This window comes from Hippopotamus amphibius, chromosome X, assembly GCF_030028045.1.
Source record: "Hippopotamus amphibius kiboko isolate mHipAmp2 chromosome X, mHipAmp2.hap2, whole genome shotgun sequence".
NCBI classification, from domain to species: domain Eukaryota; kingdom Metazoa; phylum Chordata; class Mammalia; order Artiodactyla; family Hippopotamidae; genus Hippopotamus; species Hippopotamus amphibius.
In genome coordinates this window covers 126673601-126692471 of record NC_080203.1, presented here as the reverse complement: position 1 = coordinate 126692471, position 18871 = coordinate 126673601, and the positions used below count along the sequence as shown (strand labels likewise).

General features: G+C 40.8%; 1 protein-coding gene across 1 annotated transcript in view; it reads left to right on the top strand.

The window, feature by feature from the left end:
• Positions 1 to 18871, top strand: part of FRMPD4 (FERM and PDZ domain containing 4) — a 172952-nt gene that overhangs the window by 114324 nt on the left and 39757 nt on the right. The window contains exon 4 of the mRNA XM_057718874.1: positions 15194 to 15239. Coding sequence (XP_057574857.1) covers positions 15194 to 15239 — 46 coding nt within the window. The remainder of the gene's footprint in view (positions 1 to 15193; positions 15240 to 18871) is intronic.

Sequence of the window (18871 nt, the reverse complement as noted above, 5' to 3'; positions counted from 1 at the left end):
GTGAAATAAATGATCATCAGTTGGTCCCATGTAGATCCTGACCATCCCCATTGCTATGCATTATTGAAACCTGATAAAAGCCGTCCAAGCCATGTAGCCAAGCAAGCTATCTCTCCTTTCCCAGTTTATTCCCTCTTTTCTTTAAGGAAAAGCTGAGTCTTTCCTCCCACCCGCCCCTGCAGAGCTGTCCGTGGATGTTGAAAGGTTGCCATGGACACCAGTAGGCCTGGAAACAGATGGGATAATCTGGGAAGATTTCAAAGGAGTGATTCCTGGAGAGTTTCCTGAAGAAAGAGGCCGGGGTATCATTTGTTGTTGAAGAAGAGGTCTCAGGAAGATTTAGGTGAATGACATTGAACAAAATAGCTTGATTAATACAGGGGACTCATTCACTGGGTGTGTAAGCAGCTAGGGAAAACCCATGTCATTTGAGGTCCGGTCCAGTTCCTGCATCTTCTGGATAAGAATACAGGTGGCCAGAGTTGGAAGGGGCTGGCCCAGGCCACTCCCACCCAGCTAGGGCATCCTCTGCTCAAATGCCCAAGTCCCAGGTGCTTCCATAGAATGACAACCCAAGACAAGCAGGGATTCCTTTCTTTGTTCACTGGTGTATCCATATAGCCTAGAACTGTCTTTGAGGTAGAGTAGGGCATTGTTGAACACTTGTTTAATGAAGTCCAGTGGTCTTTGAAGTGGAAATGTAAGTGGAGTATACCCTACTGGGAGAAAAAGATTAGGAATCTTACTTGAATCTGAGATGCTATTGGAAATTGCCATATTTTGAGAAGGGAAGTGGTGTGATCAACGTAATACATCAGTAAGATGGTTCAAGATTGCTTCCAAATAGACCAAGGAGAAAGGAAATACAAGGCATTCTGCTTCTTGATTAAAAAAAAGTCATTTTCCCCAGATTTGGTTATTGAATGAATTCGGGATTTTTTACCTTTTTTTAACCATTTTTTAAAATTAAAGTATAGTTAATTTACAGTGTTGTGTTAGTTTCAGGTGTACAGCAAAGTAATTCAGTTATATACATACATATACACATATACATACGTATATGTATGTACATGTGTGTATATTCTTTTTCAGATTCTTTTCCATTATAGGTTATTATTGAATGAATTAATTTGAAAAATAATTCATGTCCTGGTTCTTGTGAAAGCCATAAGCTTCTCGTTACCATCTCACATGGCAAAGTCAGCCTTCACAATGGAGTCCAAGATAGAAATTTAACTTCTCTAGCTGTGAATCACAACAAGCTGCCATTCAGCCTTGCCTTCTGAAATGCTCAGTTTCAAGCAACAGTTGCACATTACTGGCTTTTGCATGCTAACAGTCCCAGAACCCGTGTCCACCTTTGGGACCTGGCATTTATAGTTCCCTGGGGGAAATATTCTCAGTCAGTGCTAAAAACACAGAGCATAATGATGAAAGTGAAAGCAACAGCCATGTCAACAAGATGGAGAGGATGCTCTTAGAAAAATGGACATAAATTCTAGCTATTTCCCGGCCAGGAGCAAGAGGGGGGAGAAGAATCTCAATCACCCCACCTCCTATGTGCGGCTAGGTGGATGAAGATTATCAAAGTCAAAGCAATGACCAAGAAGTACTTCTATCACTTGCTTCTTTAAATTATTTTCTCTCCCTTTCCTCCCTCAATCCCTGCTCTCATCCACCCACTAGAATTTTTTTTTTTTTTTTGGCAGTCTCTAAGGAAAAATAATGAAAAGAAAAAGAACTGGAATTTACATAACACCTTTCTTCCAAGATACTAAAAGCAGTTCCACCATCTATAATTTGTCCTCACAACAATCCTCTGAACAGGCCTATCATTATGATTATTACCGTTATGATTATTATTATTATTTCCATTTTGCAATCACATCGCTTGCTGCTGAGACTTTTGGCTACCACCTCTTTTTCTGAACAATCCCATGCCCCTCAGCATACGTTTAAAAAAAGCTTCAACCACCACCTCTCGTTTGTGATGGTGCCACGTATTCCATTACAGTCTCTGGCCCTCTGTTTAATTTTATCATTTAAAAATACATTAAATTCCTGTATTGAGTGAGCACTGCAGGACTGGTGAGCAGAAGGTGAAGTCAGCGCTGAAAGAGAGCAGAATCAAACATCAATATCTTCGGAACTAAGAGGGAAATGGAAAGCAGCTGTCAAGGCGAATTGACTTGACTTGCATAAGAATGTGATTTTATTTTTCAAGAATTGTCTCGGGATATGAACTACGCTTTTTAACAGCTTCAACTTGGCAGTTGACACTACCTGTCTCTTTCTAGTCTCTTCCAGGATTTCAGGCTCCAAATTTTTGTTGGCTTCAAATTTTTTAATGTTTTCAAAGTGTTTCCAGCTTACTGAATACCTCTGGTCATCTCACATAACCCATGACAGCATTGCCTCCATGGCAATGACCCTGAGATGGCATAAGCCACTGGTAAATGGTCTCTTTTAATCACCCCAACAATCTGTTCCTTCCATGGCCCACTCCCCAATTTGTTTTTAACATGGAGAGACTTCATTTAGCAGACCAGATATTAAGTCTGACCATTTTCCCCCTCTATCTTCTTTTGTTGCTCATATTTATTGTCCCATCAAACTCTCATTCTTCTCTCTACATAATACATGTCAGACTGTTAGATAGAGGTTGCATCAGTCAGCTATTGCTTCATAACAAATAACCACAAGATCTCAGTGCCTTATAACAACAAACATTTCTCTTTTTTTATTGTGGTAAAATATACATAACGTAAAATTTGCCACGTTAACCTCTTTTAAGTGTACAATTCAGAAGCATTGATTACTCTCATAGCATGTGTAACCATCACTACTACTCATTTCCAAAACTTTCATCATCCCAAACAGAAACTCTGGACCCATTAAGCAAAAGCTCTTCATTCCTCCCTCCTTTTAGCCCCTGGTCACCTCAATCTGCTTTCTGCCTGTATGAAACTGCCTGTTCCAGATATTTCATACAAGTGGAATCATACAATATTTGTCCTTTTGTGTCTCAAAATCAGCATTTCTTTCTCATGAGTCTGAAAACTGGTTGGGGTAGCTCTGCTGATCTTGGCTGGGCCTGCCTGAAAGGGGCAGTCTCAGTTCAGGTCTACACCACAAGTCTCTCATCCTCTTTAGACCAGGGGTAGCTTGGGTATGGTATGCACATGATGATGGAGAGCATGAGTAGGCCAGCAGGAACACGCAAGGCCTCTAAAAGAGGAGGCTCTGACTCTATCAATGTGTTCCTCTTCCGTTGGCCAAAACCAGGCATTGGCCAAACCCAAAGTCTAGGCTCAGAGAAGTAAACGCTACCACTTTACAACCATGTGACTTTATTAAAAGTGCTGTTACCTTTCTGAGCCTCATTTCCTTATCAGTAAAATGAAGATAATAGTATTACTTAAGCTCCTAGGGTGTTGTGATTATGACTGAATTGCTCTACATTTGCAATATAAAATTGCAAGCAGAGACTTCCCTGGTGGCACAGTGGCTAAGAATCTGCCCCCCAATGCAGGGGACATGGGTTCAAGTCATAATCCAGGAAGATCCCACATGTCACAGAGCAACTAAGCCCACATGCCACAACTGCTGAGCCTGCGCTCTAGAGCCCGAGAGCCACAACTACTGAAGCCCACATACCTAGAGCCCCTGCTCTGCAACAAGAGAAGCCACCATAATGAGAAGCTCGCACACCTCAACGAAGATTAGCCCCCACTCGCTGCAACTAGAGGAAGCCCGCACACAACAATGAAGACACAATGCAGCCCCCCCTGAAAAAAAAGTAATTAATTAATTTTTTAAAATTGCAAGCAATATTATTGTCATTCTTAAAATGTAAAGAATAGAAAACCAACAAAATCCAATAAATCTTTGTTCTCTAAGTTAGAAGAGGATGCTAGACACCTTCATAGAAACTCAAAATGGGATTTAGAATTGTAGACTATGGCTTATTGGAATTTGATGAAGCAGTAGCAATCATTTTATCCATTGGTTTTCCTATTGCTTTTAGCAGTAGAACACTTTCTTCAACAGAAACCTAACCCACAGTCCCAATGCATAAAGCAGTAGAGGGTTTCTGGTTGAAAAGACACAGGGGTACCCAGGGCTCTTCCCACTGACACGTGTCCGTCTCAGAAGAGTTGTGTGGAGCACAGTTTGGAAACCACTACTTTAGTCCAAGCTCCCTCCTCTTCCAGATGAAAGAAATGAAGCCCAGTGGGGTGATGTGATTTGGCCCAAATCATATGAGAAATAGAAGCTTCTTTTAAATACTAATAATGCTCATCACCCTTAGAAGCATTACCAGGGCTGCCAAAATGCCACTCTGGTACCTTCTAAGTTCTGTGCTTATATGCCCATTATCAGAATTTCCACAGAACAACTAACAATTAAGGACATTGAGTTTAGAATCTATGTTCTGGTTGCTTCCAGTTACTGAGCGTGTGACCTGGGACCTTTTAAGTGATCTCTCTGAACCTCAGTTTTCTCATCCCCAAAATGGACATGACAGCACCTTCTTTACTGGGTTCTTGGTAAGCTTGAATTAGGGAACACAAGGAACATAAGTAGTACAGTGTTTGGCATGTGGTAATCATTTAGAACATATTAGCTCTTAATTTAGTTCTTATTTTATGGTTGTTGGCGTTATTCAAAATTTTTGCCAGTTTTGTATGCACTTGGGCACAGTGAATACATCTGGGAAAATATTGAGACAGTATTACTTGCAATCTTTAGAAATCATATTATTTTAGAAAAATATAGTATTTCTTAGTTTGAGGGATAAACTATAAAAATTGTTTTTCAAGAGAATGGGCTGCTTCAAGGTTTATACAGTGTAATTTCTTATCCCTGAACACCATTTCTATCTCTTTGTGCCTTCCAACAATCAGATCCAGCTGGCCAGAGTGCCCCCCTCCTTTAGTATAAGATAGGCATTGTGCAAAAATTTTGGAGAAGGATCCTCTTGGTATTGCTTGGGAAGATATCTCTGGATAAAGCATCTAGAAGAGCGCTGTCCAACATGTCATTCTGCAGTGATGGAATATGATAGTCTGTAATTGCTTGTGGCTACTGAGCACTTAAAATGTGGCTAGTGCAACAGAGGATTTGGATTTTAATTTAATTTTATCTAGTGAATTTAAATTTAAGAAAGCCACAGGTTTAAAGAGTTCTTTCGATGTTCTGGGCCAACTAGAATGCTCTTGGAAATTTTGACATTTAATTCTTCAAATAACACATCCTTGAAGATATAGACAGGCAAAAAGAGGATGGAAAGAATGCTTTCATACTGGAAGCAGATTGAAGCAGCCAAAAATGAATGACAAGATGTAGATTAACCCTCTCCTTTCCCAAGTCGTCATGGTGAGCTGTTCCCAACTGCTCACCAGGACTTCGGGACTCCCAATGCTTTGGATAGAGTTTGTACTATTTAGTTGGGGCCTGTTGCATTGTGCTTGCTTATCCCTTCTTGTACCCCTCCGTCATCTGACAAAGCTTTAACTATTTCTTAAGTAACTTTAAGACATTATTCTCCAAACCCTCCTTTGTGAGACATAAATTGATCGCTTATTCAACGTGATGTCTTTCAGTCATAATGGCGTTTTCTCCGAATGCTCTCAAGAGTATGTGTGTAGGGAATTCCCTGGCAGTCCGGTGGTTGGGACTCCACACTTTCACTGCCGAGGGCCCTGGTTCAATCTCTGGTCAGGGAACTAGATCCCACAAGCCGTGCAGTGCGGCAAAAAAAAAAAAAAGAGTATATATATATAGATGATCGTATATACTGATGGACTGCAGCTTGTTCCAATAGCCGGCAGAATAGAAGGAGCTCAGTCAGACACTGAGAAGAGTAAAAGAATAAGGTGAAGGAAGACAATTAGAACTAATAAAATTAAACATACACAGATATCACGAGATCTGGAAGGAATGATGTATCCACATAAAACACCGTCTTGGCCTAAATATATGCATACCCTATGACCTGGCAGTTCTACTCCTAAGAATATACCAAACAATAATGCGTACATATATTCACCAGAAGACATATACGAGACTGTTAATAGCAATACTGTGCTTTACAGCCTCCAATTGAAAGTCACGCAAATGTCCATCCATGGTAAAATGGATAAGGAAATTGTGGTACACTCACACAATGACACATGACAACTTGGATGTATCTCAAACACAATGCTGAGTGAAAGAAGAAAGAACATAAATAGTTTATGCTATGTGATTATATTGGGTTCCCACTGGGGATCAAACTGTTCTGTGCTGTTAGAAGCCAGGATAGTGGTTGTCCTTGGGGAGGTGGGGGGGGAGGGGTACATATGATGTAGCCCAGGGTGTCTCAGTCTTAGCACTACTGACATTTTGGGCAGAAAATTCTTTGTTTGGTGGGGCTGCCCTGTGCACTTTAGGATATTTAGCAGCATCGCTGTCCTCTACTCACCAGATGCCAGTAGCAGCCACCCCTCCAATTGTGACAACCAAAAATGTCTCCAGACATCGCCAAATGCCCCCCTTGGGGCAAAATCATTCCCCACTGAGAATCACTGCTGTATCCCAAATGCCTCTTACCTGCTAGATACTCCATAAATATCAATACTTATTGAAGGAATGAATGAGGGGAGAGCTGTTTAGTATCCATACAGGTGTATAAAATAATTTAATTTTTATCTCGAGATCCTGCTGCCCTTTATGAATCTTAAATATAAGTACCAGTTTCATCCATTAGTTAAAGATAAGTAGTTCAAAGGCCAAAGACAATATTCATTCAGCAAAAAATGAATTAAATGGACAGAAAGTTTAGGTCAAACCAAAAACAAATATCACATGCAAATAAAACTCTCTTAGTAGCAGTTTCTAAATTCAGAGTGCCTGACCTGAAATTTTACTGCAAAGGTTTAAACAATACAATAAAATGAAGGGCTTGAGATGAGACAATTTCATTAAAATGTTAATTTTGATAACTACTGCATCATTTATATGGATTTTAACTTACTAGCCTAATATTCTTCCCAAAGAAAAGCACAGCCTAAGCCTTAAATGCGTTCAGTAAAATGTGAATTAGACTTTTCAAAGAATTCTGGTCTCTCCCTAGGTTTACATTCAAGTCATTGGTTGTATGTGAGCTACTTAATTCTAAACCTAAAATTACAATGTGCTTTAATCCTTTCTCTACAAAGTTCAAATATATACCCCACAAGGCACTGCCAGTTGTGCCCTTAAAATTCTTTGTAGTGAAGCATTTTTCGTCCAAGACTCTGATCAGGTCTTTTCCTCTCAGCTAAGTTTATAGTTCTTTTCCCCTCCACCCCAATCTCCAAAAGCGCATAATTAATGTTACAATTGTGCTAGCCCCCCTTCCAGCAGTTAGAGCATCCTTTTCTACACTTCCACATATGTTTGTATGACAGATATTTTTTTAAAGTATGGGTATCCAATTCTAGTATCCTGCGGAGTGATAAGGTTGGATACTTTCCCTTCTTTGATAAGGGAGATGTTCAATTGCAAAATCATTTGACTCCTTTGATTGCCTGTTTTTGAAAAACATAATTTTCAAACTCTTTATGGACAGATGATGTTCCAGTTTTCTCTTGCCACCCAACAAATGTCATGGCTTAAGAAAATAGTTTCTTATCCCATGATGCCGTGGGTTGACTGGACTCATTCACATGGTTCTCACTGCTGTCGCTAATGTGGCTGCAGTTCAATGACAGCTGGAGCCGGAGCCGTATAAAGGCTTATTTGAACTGGATATGCAGGGTGGCTTTTTCACGCATGTGTTGTCGCGTGGACTTAGACAGCTGACGCCACTGTAGCTGGCCAGGCCAGTCTCTCTCTCCCCACGCTGCTAGCTTCCTCACAACATGGTGGTTGCAGGGTTGTTGGACTTAAATGGCAGCTGGCTTCCCACTGAGTGAACATTCCAAGATACCCATTGGACACTGCCAGGCTTCTGGCTTTCTTCTAACCAAGACCTGAAAGTCATGCAGTGTCACTTCCATGATATTCTCAAATTCTCTTCATTTTCCCCTTGGCTGCCAAACTTGTTCTCACTTCAGATCTGTTAGTATTTGCTTAACATATTTAGGTGCTCTGATATTAGGTGCATATATATTTATGATTATTGTATCTTCTTAATGAATTGACCCTTTTATCATGATAGTAACCTTCTTTGTTTCTTGTTACCATTTTGGCCTTACAGTCTATTTTGTCTGATATGAGTATAGGTACCCTTCTCTCTTTTGGTTTCTATTTGCGTGGAATATCATTTTCCATTCCTTTACTTTGAGCCTATGTGTGTCCTTAAAGCTGAAGTTCATCACTTGTAGGCAGCATATAGCTGTGTCAGCAGTATCTCCCCTCACTCAAGGGGAAGATGGTAGTGGGAGAGACCTTGCCTGTAGAATTGGTAGAAGGCAAGCCAGTGCTCCTGGACAAGTGAATTCTTTGATTCATCTCCTCTGTCTTTGTTGCCCTGATGGCTATGGTGGCTTCATTATGGCCATTTTCTTTCTTAGCATCCCTTGAACCTAAGTGAAAAACGACAAATATTCCTGTTCCTCTTCTTTGCAGTTATTGAAGTAAAGTTCAGCAACAATGGGGAGAGTGTTAATGTTTCATAAAGTCCATGACAGATCACACTTAGCCTTAATGTGTTGACCTTGTTTGCATGCTTGATCGTTTGTTAGCGGTTTCCATTCTCTCCAGCTAATGGCTTCAGTACCTGTTAGGAATTGATACAGTGGATAATTGCAGTCTCTGTTTAGAATGGCGGAAAGGTCTACTGGATGAAGCATTAAACCTCCATTTCAAGTAGTGCTGTGGTGACTTTTCTAAAAAGGAGGGACAACATTATTTCCTCCAGCTTTGCCTGCAGTTGACTGGGCTGACTTTATATTATGGCTAGTCATCAGAAATCTCTGTGTTCTTTTTACATCTCCAGGTTCAGGTAGGAAGAGAAAATGGGTGTCCCAATGGCTTCATAATACCCTAGGATTGCAGAAGGGTTCTTATGAGCAAAGAGCCATTGGAGAAATGCTGTTAATCTCTTCTTATTTCCATAAACAGTGGCTGTCCACCAGCAGAGAGTTTAAGGGCCAAAATGCATTAGCTTGCAGGAAAGAATATTTTCCTTGATCTCTTTGAAGAACTCTGAAGTTCAGAAAGAAGAAAGACTCTTATGTGTGCATGTATTTACCTTAGAAGTAAGGGTTCAAACACCCCTTCACTGTGCCTTACCACCTTTCTTTCCAAATAAAAATATTCCAAATAAAAATACTTGCCACCTTTCTTTCCAAATAAAAAACAGCAGTCTTTTGAGTTATGTTAGGATGTCATTTTACAGTTTGCAAAATTCTTTCATATATTGTCCTAAATTACCTCTTTATTTTGCCTTTTAAAAGTCTAATCTTTCAGCCTTCATGAATTGATTCCTTACTTCTACTTGTGAAGTTGAAAGTCATATTGTTAACTTGTTTGGACACTTTTTTTTTTTTTTAAAGCAAGACTTGAATTTTGACATAAAATATATTCTTTTTATTTTAGTTTTTTTGTTTTTGCTTTGTTTTGTTCTGTTTTCCCAATCTCTGAGGAAATCTGATTGCTCTTCACAACATAGATTCATATGGATCTCTCTGTTAGTCAAGGGAGCATGTTTAGTCAGTCTAGAAGGGAAATACACAATAGTGGAAGCCAAGGTGATTATATATTCCAATATTAAGATCATACAAATATGAAGTGGAAAACTCAGTTAAAGAACGGTGCCAAGCTATCCTGCTGTAAGAGAAAGCGAACACCAGCTTTAGCTTCATTGTTGAAAGGGATTTTAATACTGAAAGCCTCATTAGAATCTGAGGTTCTTCCTCACATCTCTTCACTTGCTGCTACAGAATCCCATCCAATGAAATTTAAAAATGGGATGTGGTGCCAAAGCGTGACCTGCAGCTACTGATGTTGGATGTCCCAAACATGTTTCAAGGGACTTTCCAGCAAGAAATGTAAGAAAAGACTTTTGTTAAAGGAATGAAGAGAGAAGAGTTGAAGGCACATTTGATAGGAGTGGTTTGGGGTAGGTTAGACTATATTTTCGTCTGCAGGTAGGCACTGTGATACAAGGGTTAAAATGAGCTTTTTCACAAATTCAACCGTTTAAAAAATATTGGCACTCTAATTTGAAATTACTCTTTAAAAGTAGAAAATTCACTTGGCATTTATTATGAAATAATAATTCTCTAAATGTGCTTCTAACTGCACTTTTTTTTCAAGTCCCTCGCTGTTTTAAGCCTTCATGAAAAGAAGTTATCTAATTACTTGAATGGGCCATCTTTCATTCCAAATTCTAGTCTTTCTGTTGAGGCTCTTTTTAAGTGGCTCAGATATTCTCCTCCTAGGATCTTAGGGTTAGGAATTCTACAGAATCCAAAACATTATGGAGTTAATTGTTCTTGTCTGGAAGGTTATATTTAAATAATTACAGGCGAGAGAAAACAGAAGAAAAACACATCCCAAGTCCTAATGATAAATAACATATTGGAATGTTTTATTTCAATTCGGGTAACTTCATTTACTCATTAAGTGGTAAAATTAAAATCAATATAGGTTATGTTTCAGGCAAGTTACAGGGAATTACTTTAGACACAAAGAATTTAAATGTTGAAAATATAATACACATATTTTGAAAAATGGTTCCCAGTTTAAAAAATTAACAAGGTATACTGAACAATACTTCTTCCTGACGTTCTTGACAGAAAAAAAATTCTGTGTAAGGTGAAGTCATGGGTGGACACTACTTTTGAGATACTTGTAAGTTAATTGGTTATAAATCTCTCTTTGTTGGTGTGGCAGACAGAATCTAAGATGGCCCCATGGATGATCCCTGCCTCCCAATATTCATAACTTTGTGTATTTCCATCTCTTTTAATATGGGTGGGACCTGTGACTTGCTTCTAACCAATAGAATATGTCAAAGGTGATGGAATGTCATTTTCATGATTATGTTACATAAGACCATTCCTTCCATCTTGCCAAAGGGGTCTCTCTCCTTTGCTTGTTTGATGAAGCAAATGGCCATGTTGAGAAGGCCCGTGTGTCAAGGAACTAAGGGTGACCTCTAGCCAGCTGCCAGCAAGGAACTGAGGCCCTTGGTCAAACATTCCCAACAGGAATTTAATCCTGCCAACACCTACAGGAAGTGTACCTAGAAGTGGACCCTTCCCAACTGAGCTTTCAGATGAGATGTCAGCCCTGGGCAGCATTTGATTACAGTCTCATCAGAGAACTTGAAAAAGATGACCAAATTAAGTCATACTCATGTGTCTGACTCATTGAAACTGTGAAGTAGTAAAATGTGTGTTGTTTTAAGCTGCTAAGTTTATGGTAATTTGTTATATAGCACTAAATAACTAATGAAGCTAGCTTCTATGATAGGATAGAATAATGATGCTCTAAAAATGTCCACATGCTAATCCCCAGAGCCTCTAACTTCGCAGATGTGATTCAGTTAAGGATGGCACAGTTTTCCTGGATTATCCAGGTGGACCCAGTGTAATCATAAGGGCCCTTATAGGTGAAAGAGGAAGACAGGAGAGTCAGGGAGAAATTTGAAGATGCTGCATTGCTGGTTTTGAAGATGGAGGAAGGGACCATGAACCAAGGAATACAGGAAGCCTCAAGCATCTGGAAAAGGAGGACGAATGCAGCCCTATTGACACCTTGATTTTAGCTAGTGAGGCCCATTTCAGACTCTTGACCACCAGACTTGTAAGATAACAAATTTGTGCTGTTTTAAGCCACTGAGTTGTGGTAATTTATTACAGCAGCAATAGGAAGCCAATGCAGTCTATGCTTATTTTGTTAGCATCTAAAATGAATAATGAGTCCTTCTCCAGGGGCTTGTCTGCTCCTAACAGACTGCACTGGAGATGTGAATATTTTCTTCTTTTTCCAGAAATGAACAAAGACATACGATGCCATTGGGCACTGCTCTAGGGAAGATGAGCATATTTTTCCACAGCCTTGTGGACCCATCCATTCTACCACCTCATACCCCTCATTCTTGCATTTACCCTTTTATCGTTTCTTCTTCAGGTTCTAAGCACTCACTGTCTTAGTCAAGGATTGTTTGGACTCAATCTGATCTATTCAAGTCAGTTTAAGTAAAGAGAGATTGGGGGTAAGTGTAGCAAGTAGGTCTCAGAGGATGGAATCATAAAGCAACTGTTCTTTTCCCTCATTGCTCGTTCAGAAGAGCTCTCCAGGGCCAGGTCTTCATTAAAATCTCAGGCAAGTCTACAAATATAGTGAGCAGGTTCAGGAAATTTCTCCAGTCACTTGGACACTTATAATCACAACAACTTGCAATCTGTAATTTAAATGTTCAACTGTCGTATAATAGTCAAAACTGCCAGCTCCCCAAAATTTCTCTTTTGCCCCTATTTCTGGCCTGGAAAGTCTGCACTGGGTTAAGGGGCATTCCCCAACATTCTTCTGTAGCTTTGGCTCCTTCCACATTGAAATGAGGCCAGGACAGTGAGATAAAAAGCAGGAAAGTTCTCATTCGATTGGAACCAAGGTAATCCAGCATTGGTTTCCTCTATCCATGGGAGATCATGATGGTTGCCTTGTGGGCACGTTTCTAGATTTGTGGAAGATTTCTCTGTTGGATTGTTCCAACTGCAGCTCCCTTGAATCATACGGTACCCAACTGCTGGCTACGTCCAGCACTCTTCAGCTTCTACATCTTTCTACTAAGGCCCTCTTGCCCCTGGCAGAAGCTCAGTTGAGCAATGCCTTTATTAAGTGACCCCAGGGCACCATGTCTACTGCATCTTCCACGCATCGTCCACAGGAATTGCACATTTAGGGCCTGTCTCATTGGAAGGGTAATAAGTTAGCAAATGTAGCCTCTGCTCTTTGGGCATGTGCTGCTTCCACTGGCCTCTCCCTGTTACCATTTTTTTTAATTAAGTCACGATTAAGACCCCAAGGGTGCCAAACTCTGATTTTTAATACCTCCTTTGAAAGTATGTAGCACCCTGCTTTCACATGTAGGGGTGACTGGCATGAGGCCTCAGCTGAACCTGCCTCAATCATCATAGCACCCTGTGACACGTGAACACACATGGCTTCCATCTTTTTTTCCTTCTAGAATTGGAATCCTCAGGGACCCAAAGCACTATGGAGTTAATTCTTCTTGTCTAGCAGGTGATGATTAAGTACTTATAGATGAGAGAAAAGAGAAATAAAAGTCCATTCCAAGAACTGATGATAGGTATCATACTGAGATATTTTACATCGGTTGTTTCATTGATGTAAAATAGTGAACAACCAGCCCTCAGGAATGGTGGGAACCAGGCCTGCTCAGGGGACCCCTGGCATCTGTACCCTTTACTCTTATTCAGTCATGAGTGTGACTTGGCTCCCAACTCTGTCTGTGTCTCTGAGTTCTGATTCTGGAGAGAGGACATCCGATGGCCTCATTCCAACACTCGGGTCCGATCAGCTGTGCCCTGATGACTGCCAGGCCCGTTGCCTGCTGTTGAGGGTTTCGGGGGCAGACTTGGGTAGAGCGGGCCAGGCAGGACAAACAGGCTCACAGCACAGCTGCCACACTTTTGATTCTTCTTGCCGCCTCATTCCGTGGCACGCCATCCACATGTTCACATGCGTACCCTCCTAGAGCCGAACGCCCACCTTGCCTCCAGTGCTTCAGTTCCATGCGTTCCACGGCAGGGACCATCCTCCTCCACATTCCCCTAAAGGCTAGTGGCAGAATTTCTTTGTGATATAAACCACAGTGCACTGCCTGGGTCATAGTGCTCATGATGCTGAAGTTTGCCTAGGGGGCACCACATTGCTCCCCAGAACTGCTACATGGAGCTACATGGCCACCAGCAATGCACAATGGTTCATCTCATCCACTGAATTCTCATTTGATTACACTGTTGCTCTATTACGCCATCTAATGGGCACACTGTCTGCTACTCTAATTACTGGCGCTTTCTGCCAACCCTTGGCAACTCAGATTGATGGGATCAGATGGGCCCTCCCTACCATCACCATCATCCTAGATATTGTGCTTCTTCCTCCAGTTCTTGAGTTCTAGTCCCCTTTTCCCATTGATTTCTCTTCTTCCCCTCCCCCACTGCCTGCATCAGGGCCCACCCCCACCGCTGCTGTGGCAAGTCACATGGTCCTCCCCAGGCAATGGGCTTATAGTAAGGGGCTGAAGAGCGCTTAATGCTAGAAATGCAATTTGTCGTGGCTTCGCCAAGGAAACAGCACAGCAACAAATCCCCTTCACTTTAGTCATTTGGGCAGGAAATCACAGAAGCAGGTAATTAATTACCTCCTAAAGTAGAAAAAGTCAGTTCCTCCTCAACAAAATGGCAACTGGCCTCTCTCCTACTCAGGATAAAAAAGGAACAAAGGAAGGAAGGAAGAAAAACTATTATAACCCGTAATATGATTTTTCCCTAAGGGTTCGAGTTATTTGAAAGGTTTAGATTACTTAGGGGAAATTAAATAAACCATTAGATTACATCGTTCTGCTTTTGGCTACACAGTGTTCCCTGTGGTGAACAATATTTCCCGATGAGCGCCCATCTGAAATGTTTATTGGCCCAAAGTCCTAGGCATTGTTACCGCGGCCTCAGAAAGCCACACGGTATGGGAAGTCACATTTGCCGGGACACTGTTTTTACGTGAGAAACCTACAGTAACATTTTTCTTTCATGATACTGACCCTAAGAGGATGATGATGTTCAACGAATTGATAGAATTTTTAAACATCTATCCCCTTCCAGAAAAATACACAGCCATTTTAGGCAGCTGAAGGAAAATCAGAAGGGGAGAATCCATTTTGAGAGACTGAGTTGATGTTTTAAAATCTGATCTTCCCTCGGCAAGTTTTATTTTAGGGCCCTGCTGTTCGGTGTTGCAGATACTATCACCCAATGTAAACCAAATAGGAGGCTTTCCACTGGGTGAACATTTGATTCCGGTTTTCTCTGTGGTCTGAAATCCCGCTTCTGAGCCTTTTCATTCTCTGCCCTGGGAGTCCAAGGAACATTCGCCAGCATCACACATTTTGTTTCGAAAGAGCACTGTCACTGATAGAGTCCAGGCTCTGTGCATGTCATAAATATGTTTTTTTTTTCTCTCTCTCTTACAGAAGCTGCAAAGAATCGATACTCCTCACTGTCATTCAGCCTTACCCGGTAAGTGTCCTGTGAGTAAAAGTGCCTGTGTGTGATCTCAGATTTCCAGTCTCCTCCTCCCATTCCACTCCGGTGAATAACAGCAGAGAGAAGTAGCACGCATTCACACTACCAGTTCCAAACTCTTGGTTATGTGAATTTTGTACTCCATGATAGCAAACCCTTCATTGGAGAGAAAAGAAAGTGAGGCGTTTCCTAAATATCTTTAAAGTCAGCTTTTCAGTCCTATGTGCCTCTCACATGTGGAAATGACACAAAACTCAAGAATTTCCTTGTGATTCTTAAGTTTTCAGCCTAAGAATCAAAAGTCTAAAGGAAATATCTAATTGGAGGATGTTAAGGCATGATTGTTTTTCTTACCCCCATCTAAATAACTTGGTGGAGACACTGGACATTTCAGCAGCCTTGTCAGGAGGGCGGGAGGTGATGAAAAATGGTACTGCCTTCAGTTCCCATGATTATTTTAAAAACAACTTTATCATGGTATAATTAGCATATTGTAAAATTCACCCATTTCAAGTGTACAGTTCTGTGATCTTTATAAAGTTTACTGAGTTACACAACCAGCACCACCATGCATTCTGAGAACACATCCATCACCCTGACAGGATTCCCCGTTCTCATTTACAATGAATCCCTTTTCCTACCCTCAGTCCCAGGCAGTCACTAATGTACTGTTAATTTATCTCTATAAATTTGCCATTGCTTGTGAATTTCATACATGGTCAGTGAACTAAGAAATACCAAGGCCAATTCCTTCAGATTTTTCCCCAAACGTTTATTGTCGATACCTTGTGTGGCCTTCACATGGAGCGGCAGAGATTCCAACCTGCGTGTGCGTTGGTTTTCTTCCCCATAGAGATTTCTACGCTAGTTCAAAGGCTCTAGCATTTGCCAGTCTCCATCTTCTGACCAAACCCTTCATCTCCCCTGTCCTGGAATTTCGCTTCTAAGAGCTATGGGCTAGGCATTTTAGGAAGGAAAAAACTATGTATTCAAGCTTGTGATAAGATCACAAATTGAACTAACCAAGTTATGCCATGTAGGGACATTACTACATATATTAAAAGCACAGTTTAATATTGAGTGTTAGTTACTTTTAGTCCCAACTCTTTGACACAGCTACACACACGCGCGCATGCACACACACGTACCGCCCCCCCACACGCACACACATACATTTGGATTTGAAGTCTAAGGAGACAGCAGGATATAAAGGAACCAAGATTTGACATCTAGTTTCCAATAGTATAACAAGCGACTCCCACACTTCCTCCAGACACCAGTTTCCTCATCTGTGTAAGGAGGTCAGGTGGCATCCTGTCCGAGGACCTTTCTGCTCCACCACTTCATGACCCACCAATTCCTTCCATATAAAGTACAACTCATCTGTTTTTAGATAGTTTCATTTAACCCAGTTGTCACTGACACCTACTTTAAACCTATCCACCCTTCTTCATTTCTTTGCAATGAACAAATGCATTTTGGTAAGGCCAATGTGAATGTCTACCATGTGCAAGTGACTGACCATCTATAAATTCCTGGTGGAAGTTCAAGTTTACATTGTCTTTCCTAAATTCTCTCTTCCTACTTTATAACCTATTAGCAATGCAAGATCACAATCATTTTACTTCAAACCAGGTTATTTTTCCAATGTGGGGTCGCAGTACTTGGAGAGAGAGGAGTTTTGCATTTGAGTTGCAGGTTCTGTCTTATGGCTTTGCCTGCTCTTTTTGCCATTTGAGTCTGCATGACTTGTTATTCACATGAATACTCATTACTATCCATGAATCATTGAACTGCCTTTTAACAAATAATCTGGCACTTTCGGGGACTTCAGCTGACTCCTGCTGTTTTGCTGTATTTAAAGTTAACGTTCAGGAGTGTTGCTTGTTCTTATGGCCAACAGTTGCACCTTTCAGAGTCGCTCTCTCACGGCCAGTCATTGTAGATGAAGTCTCAGCTTTAACTTTCCTCTGACCAGCCCTCCTTCCTAAAGTGCCCATCATTTCTGCCACCTCCTCAGCCTCAGCAAATCCTCCTCACCTTTCAAGTCTTGGCACAAATTCTAAATGCTACCTCAGAGTTTCTCAACATCCGCACTGCTGGGCTGGAGAATTCTCTGTTGGGAGGTCTGTTTAGCAGCATTCCTGGCCTCTACCCACTAGATGCCAGTAGCATCCTATCCCACGTGGTAACAACCAGAAATATCTCCAGACACGTCAGATGTTCCCTGGGGACCAGAATCTTCCCCACTTGGGAACCAGTGTCCCACCTAAAGTCTTCCCTTCTTGATCCAGTCCAAAGTGGTTTTTTCCTCCTCTGAATTATGACTTGAATCCCCAAAGTTACTTATATAGATACATTAAATACAGAGAGGAATCCAAATGGGAAAAGAGAGACTACAAAGTATTACTTATATTTTTGTGTATGGATTTGCCTACAAGCAAATGGCATTTTTTTAGGTTTTATTTATTTGCTAAACGTTCTCTTGGAACCAGAATTGAGATACAGAAACGGAGGACCCACCAGACCAAAAGAAAGCCCATAAATTCTACTTTTATTATAGACAATAGAAATTAGCATTATAATTTCTTTTCAACTTGCTGGTCAGCATTTTTTATGTTGTATTTCTTCTGCATAGTAAGATCCAGTCAAGACAGAGAGCCAGTGTTTACACCTTTTTGCCATGCTCCATGTGTTCCCAGGGCACCCCAAAGCGACCCAACCACAGAAATCAATCTCCCATGAGGCCCAGGTCAAGGGGGCCTGGGAGAAAAGTCTTAGGACTCCTCAAATTTTCTGATAAGAAATAATTCTAAACAGATTTTTGCCTTCCTATTTTAAGTATTATGGAGGGCTCTCTCTCCACCATTTTTACTTTATTTCTTAGAGAAAAATTGTGGAAGTGCGGAAGGAAATATAGAAGCAGAAAAATATGTGTTAGCAATACTTTTCCTCAAAGACAACCAGTGTAAACATTTTGACCTAGTTCTTTCCAGTCTTTTTGTTCTAACGCCTTGTCAGTAGTTGAGATAATATTATATGTACACTTTTATTTTGCTTCTTTTTCTTAGTATTTCAGGCATTTTCCCATGTCGTCAAGTATATCAAGCATTTACCCATGTATATAAAAGTGTTATATGCATGGCTGTAAAACATTACATTGAAGCAAGATTTCCTTAATCAACACCCATCATTAAGCCCACTGTCTCTAGTGTGTTTCTATTATAAATAATTTTGCAAAGAACATCTTTGTGTATAAATCTTTATCTGTATTTAGTAGTATTTCCTCAGGATGGAATTTTAAAAGAGGAATTTTGGGGGTACCTGTGGATTTTATTTGTTTTGTTCTGACATACCATCCTCTTCCCTTGTACTGCTAGCATTTTTATTTCTGATCTTTCTTGGCCAGCTGCTCCCTTCTTTCCTTTCCATAGTTCCCAAGTCTAGAGCTTTCAGAGATTCCCAATGCAACATTACCCGAGACAGAGAGTATTTAAAGAGTCTCTATAACTTCCCTTCATACAATCCCAAGTCAGTGGGACTTGGGCTAAGTCACTCTCAGTTCTGACATCTGTGAGCTACCATGCTTCACCTTCCCTCAGGTTTCTTCTAGGCCAAAGAGCTGA